The following is a 6,078-nucleotide window of genomic DNA, read 5'->3' as shown; positions in this document are numbered from 1 at the left end:
TGTGTGTGTGTTTTCAGGCATATGCATGTTTGTGTGTGTGTGTGTGTGTGCGTGTGCGTGTGCGCACGCATACATCATATGCGTGCCTCATGTGCTTGCCTCATGTGTGTGCCTCATGCCCAAGAGGCTGTGCTCTCCCCATCTCCCTCCGCAGACTGCGGAACGGCTTTGCCTCTGCACGGGTCATTAAACTGTCCTGCGGTTCCATGGCACAGTGCCACTAATGGACTGCTAACATGTACGCTCAGGAGAACACAGGCAATAAACACAAAACAACACAGAAAGCTGCTCCAGCATGGCCTTTCCTCGCAGATCACAGAATGGCTACCAGGGTGCAGGAGCAAATGCTGTTGTTGGTGGTGCTGGTGAATCAATTGAATAACGCATAGTCAGTGTGAATGTGTCACTAGAAGTGTCATGTTCCACATAACTGTGTTATTCCTCGACGCTGTACCTTTTCGTATGTGTGACGCTCTTCGATCTATCGGCCAGTATCATGTCGCGGATAACTGATTGATGATTTTCTTTCAAACTAACAGAGAGATATCTATTCTCACAGGGTTGGAATCAGCGATCCAGCAAGTTGCAACCAAAGAGTCATTTGTTCTGTTTTAATCTGTGTGTGTGTGAGGTACACGCGGCCCATCGGACAACAGAAGGCTTAACACTTAGTTTTGGAGGCCTACGGGGAGTGACAGGTGGCAGGGTAACATAACCCTCGCTGAATGGAGGGAAGCAGGGACCCTCCTTGATGATGCTTGTAAACCGTTTTGGTGTCCCCCCCCAGACCCTTCCCTCCCCCCCGACCCTTCCCTCCCCCCCACCTCCCTCCCCTCCCCTCCCGCTGTGGAGGGGACAACCAGAGGGAAGGGGGACGTCTCTATGGGGAGATGGAGGACAGAGGTCAGTTTTAGCTCAGCTGTGTAGGAGAGAGGAGAGGCATGGAGGAGACGCATGGCGCTACAGAGCCAGGAACGATGACGGGGCTCGGGTGTCTTGGCTCAAGGACCTCGCGGGGTAATCCAATTGGGAAGCTTTCGATCCGGGAGTAATGACACTGCAGCTGTAATGCAGTTCTGGCCATTGCGCGATCAAACGCACATTTCATGTTCAGCTAAATTAACAATGCTTTCTGATTTGCATGTTGTTATGCCATAAGTAAAAAACATAAATATGAACTCAATATTATCCAAATACACAAGACTCTCTCTTACTATGTCACCTGCACCAGCTGGCCAGTTTATGGAAACGTTATGCCAAGCCTTTTATTTTGAAGGATTTGGTTCCTCTGTCCTCCACACAATGCCTCTGAAGGCAGGATTGCTTACAGCTCGTCTTTGAGTCGGAGAGAAGATTAATTCCGATTGAGATCAACACCTGTTCTTATGATCTTAGATTATAGAACAGGGGAACAAAAAGGATCACCATACCATATGATCCGTCACTCCAAAACTGAATACAGAGGGTTATTTCAATTTAAATAGGATTCTGACATTTGCACATATCAGACAAACATGCCTTTAAAACATTTGTCTTATCTTTGTGAAAATAATCACAAAGGTTATACGCAAACCACTCCCTCACTATTCTTTTCATGTTATGTTTGAAATCGAACGATATGAGTCCGCCCGCGAAAGTAAATCATATATATAACTTTGTTATGTATGTTTAATTCCACTTTAAACACTTGGGTGAGTCGGGAGAGGGGTCGTGGAGTTCAAAGCAATGCTCCCGTGGCCGGGTGGAGCGCAAACTCCTGTTTCTCTTACCTTGATGACTTTGCACCTGATCTGCGCGGACACCATATGGCTGTTCCGAAGGTTGCCAACGCGGAACATGAGGCACAGCCTCCCATCGCGCTGGGAGATGACTGCCTCCTGGCTGAACATCAGCGTCTCGGCGCGCTTCTTGGGCTGGGACATCTTGATGAACATGCAGCCGATGAGAAAGGCGTCCACGATGGAGCCCAACAGCGACTGAAACAAGAACAGGATGATCCCCTCCGGGCACTTCTCCGTAATGTACCGGTAGCCATACCCGATGGTGGCTTCGGTCTCGATGAAGAACAGAAAAGCGGAGGGAAAGTTGTACACGTTGGCCACGCACGGGGTGTACGACGCGTCGTGGCCGTGGTTCAGGTCTCCCCTGATGTAGGCGATGATCCACCACATGGAAGCCATCACAAGCCAAGCGATGGTGTAGGTCAGGATGAAGATCAGCATGTTCCATCGCCATTTCAGGTCGACCAGAGTGGTGAAGAGGTCCGTGAGGTACCGGCTGCTCTCCCCTCCGAGGTTCCCGTGCTGGACGTTGCAACGACCGTTCTTCTCCACGAAGCGCTGGCGCTTCTTTTTGACCGGTGCTGTGAAAGTGGTCGCCTGACTCGTGTTCACCACCTGGTAGTCCTCGCCGAATTTCCTCCGTAGTGCAGCCATCGCCGAATACCCCCAAAATAAGATAAAAGAAAAATAAACTTCCTTTTTTAATCCATCTTCTGTTGGATTTTTAGTCCACAATGTTGGTTATCTGCCTTGCGTAAAGCGTGCCATATGGCCACATCAGCGCGCATGGATGTACATTCTCTTCATCGAAATGTGCGGTTGGGTGCCCTAGGTCAATGTATTCAGTTCTCCCGACATGTTCAGGTATTACAGAGACGTGTCTTGGGGGAAAAGAAAGGAAATAAAAAAAAAGCAGTTGTTGGCGAATTGATGACGCGCCACTGGACGATGCTCTCACTAAGAGAGTGGATAAAGAAAACCCGAGGAGTTGTGCACCAGAGAGAGAGAGAGAGAGAGAGAGAGAGAGAGAGAGAGAGAGAGAGAGAGAGAGAGAGAGAGAGAGAGAGAGAGAGAGAGAGAGAGAGAGAGAGAGAGAGAGAGAGAGAGAGAGAGAGAGAGAGAGAGAGAGAGAGAGAGAGAGAGAGAGAGAGAGAGAGAGAGAGAGAGAGAGAGAGATCTGGTATTGTGAAATAATGTTATTTGATATGTTTGTTTACTTTGGTAATTATTCGCCAGATGTTTTAATTAGTAAGTCAGAAGAAAAACCTGTATATTTGGATTATATTTCTATAGGCCTAATAGTCTGAAGCCGACCATGCACGGATTGGTAAATAAGAGATGGAGAGTACCAAACGGCAGTTTAATTTTGAGCAACACCACCATCTACCGGAGGAAAAGAGGACTTGCGTCGGGATACAACGTGTGTGTGTGTGTGTGTGTGTGTGTGTGTGTGTGTGTGTGTGTGTGTGTGTGTGTGTGTGTGTGTGTGTGTGTGTGTGTGTGTGTGTGTGTGTGTGTGTGTGTGTGTGTGTGTGTGTGTGTGTGTGTGTGTGTGTGTGTGTGTGTGTGTGTGTGTGTGTGTGTGTGTGCGCGCGCGCGTGAGGAGGAAGGCAGTATGAGGGGCTCTCATGGTAGAGAGAGATAGAGAGAGAGAAAGCACTAATTTGAGTGAGAGAGAAAATTAATTATCAGGGGCAAATCGTTCCGGGTCCAGTTGGCATGAATTTGTAGACAAAATACAACGACACAACTCAACCTCAGGCAATGTGCATAGGGAAAAAGGATCAGTAGCCTGGGAACCTGACAAATCTGCAAACTCATGTTTTATTTGCTCCTAGCCTAAGCATCTCGCCCCCCTGCCGTTCAGTGAGATTTCCAGCAGACTTGGCCTCAGTATAGGGCTAAGCACATCGATTTATCTAATATTGGACGGTTTCAATGCTGACTGCATTAGCCCTATACGGAAAAATGTATTTCTGTTGCATCCTTATCGTGTAACATACAATCCCTTGGATGCGTTACATGTTTTCTTTTCCCCTGTGTAGCATCGTATTTATAGAGCCTTCCTTTTGCTAACATAGTTACAAACCAACACAACTAAAACAATAAGACCATTTCGACTTTTCGACTTGAGGTTGAAAACAGCTTATCTGAAATCAGGCTTGTATAATTTGCTATTTATTACCGTATGCCAATCTCCTGTTCAAATGGGAAATCTGAGTACAAATTGGTTATGATATTTATACATTCAGTTCCAGAGAAACATTGGAACATTTGAAGATTGGATTTGATATGAAATCTCTTCAATAATGAGTTATACCAAAGAAAAGTGTGCTTGAAAATAAATCACTGCCTGAACGACTCCGCAAACTGACCTGAATAATTGTTTTCAGAATATATTAAAATGTTAGGCAGACCCTGAAATTGAGTGATAGCGATCGCAGAATTTATCAGTGTGCTGATAACGTCAGTATATTGCTTTTTATTTTGGATCCAATTATTAAAAAAATAACATTTACCAAAGCTTTACAGGTCCTTGGAAATGTCATTATCATTTTCCATATTTTATGTATTCCTATTTGTGTATCACCCAATCTATCTTTACAGAAAATCCGATATTGGGCATTTAATTCCACACATTTGATGCATTAATTAATAATTAATTACGTTTTGAGATATTTTGACTAGAAAAATATTCAGAGCATAGCAGAACGGAGTGAACGTTTCACGTATAGATATGATTTGGACTAAGGCTCTTTAATTCTTAACAATGTTGTATTTTTTATGAACTTGACCTCTAGAACTTTCTTTCTAGAACTTTCTAGTCTATAGAGCATATTTGGAGCCCATCTGATCCCAACAACATACGAAGAAGACCTCCCGAAAGGAAAGAAGTAGTTTTTTTGTGCAAAAATCTTTGAATAATAGACATATTAAAATATGCATATCAAAGGCCAGCCCCCTAGCCTCGATGGAGATTCCGCGTACAACAAAGTAAGGATTCTGATATGTTGTAGTCAGTATGTTGACCTAAAAGGAATTAAATAGGCTTTTAAAAACAGCAGAGAATAATAGTGAATACATTTAAAAGAATACCACTAAGCCAGCGAAAATCTCTAAACACGCTTTGAATAAAGTTGTGTTAGGCTAATCTTCATAGTATTATACAATATTTGAATCATTCCGTTTTCAAATTTGTAGGATTTCACCACATATGCAATATCATACAGTTTAACATCATTTCATCATTGTTGTTGTGCAACATAAACGCGTTGAAACACTATGTAAACACTTTTAATCAAGTGTAGGTCTACATTAGGGGACGAAACTCATGAAGGATGCAATCCACTGACCTTCTTGAAAGTAACCGATGGCTGCATTTCAAACAGGAGCCTATATGACGCTCACTCCGAATTAATGAGGTCATTAACACATGCAGCGTGACGGGTATGGTCCAAAATACGGAGACTCATTATAATGTGCATTTACAATGATACGCCCCTGCTCAGCAACCAGATCTAAGTGTTACATATATAATACAGGCCTCTACATCTGCTCTCAGTGAATCAGACGCTGATAATCTTCTTTGTCCGACCATACTCCGGACCACTGCTCTTTGGTGGGAATGTCTATTTACAAAGAGCTCAAACTACTGGCACCATGTAACGTTCCCCACTGAGTAAGGACACATGTCTTATTGTGCTGTTGTATCATATGTGCCGGGTATAAACACACAATCTATATGAGGACACATTGATAGACCCAAATGCCTATCATTGTTGTAATTTATTTATTTTCAACTCGCATGTGATTTTAAGGGATGCTTTCTCAACATTGACATTCACACAATCAGTATTTTAATGTTTTATTAGTATCAACAAGAACACCTTATAAAATATCATAAATATATTTAAAGCTGCGATGATTATAATTCTGAGGGAAACGAGTCGTCCGGTGCATCCAACACCATGCATGTAATCCTAACATTCACGTTCACATGTTCCTTATTTTAATATTGTATCGCAACAAGAGCAGCACCCTATACAACAAAAATAAAAAATAAATACAAATAAAGCTGTGAGGATTATAACTGTGACAGATAGTCGTCCACCCTACATTACATTCACAAATAGCCGTAAATGTTTTAGAGCAACAAGAGCACACTATATATTCAATTAATAATATAAACAAAGCTATGAGGATGTAACTGACAGAAACGAGTCGTCCACCCCTGCATCCCCATACATGTAGTCCTTGTTGTTGCGCTGCTCCCCACGGCCCGTGGAGGCACATCAAA

At 43.4% G+C, this 6,078-nt stretch overlaps 1 protein-coding gene across 2 annotated transcripts in view; it reads right to left on the bottom strand.

Moving 5' to 3' along the window:
* The window catches only part of kcnj19a (potassium inwardly rectifying channel subfamily J member 19a), a 15,997-nt gene extending 13,269 nt beyond the window's left edge, over positions 1–2,728 (bottom strand). For both annotated transcript variants that reach the window (XM_056612146.1, XM_056612152.1), the window contains exon 1: positions 1,770–2,728. In XM_056612146.1, the coding sequence (XP_056468121.1) occupies positions 1,770–2,435 (666 nt within the window). In that variant the 5' untranslated portion in view covers positions 2,436–2,728. The remainder of the gene's footprint in view (positions 1–1,769) is intronic.
* Positions 2,729–6,078: the final 3,350 nt, after the last annotated feature.

The sequence above is a fragment of the Gadus chalcogrammus genome, chromosome 2 (genome assembly GCF_026213295.1).
Source record: "Gadus chalcogrammus isolate NIFS_2021 chromosome 2, NIFS_Gcha_1.0, whole genome shotgun sequence".
In the NCBI taxonomy this organism is placed as follows: domain Eukaryota; kingdom Metazoa; phylum Chordata; class Actinopteri; order Gadiformes; family Gadidae; genus Gadus; species Gadus chalcogrammus.
The sequence above is the reverse complement of the archived record's forward strand: the minus strand, read 5'-3'. Positions and strand labels throughout refer to the sequence as shown.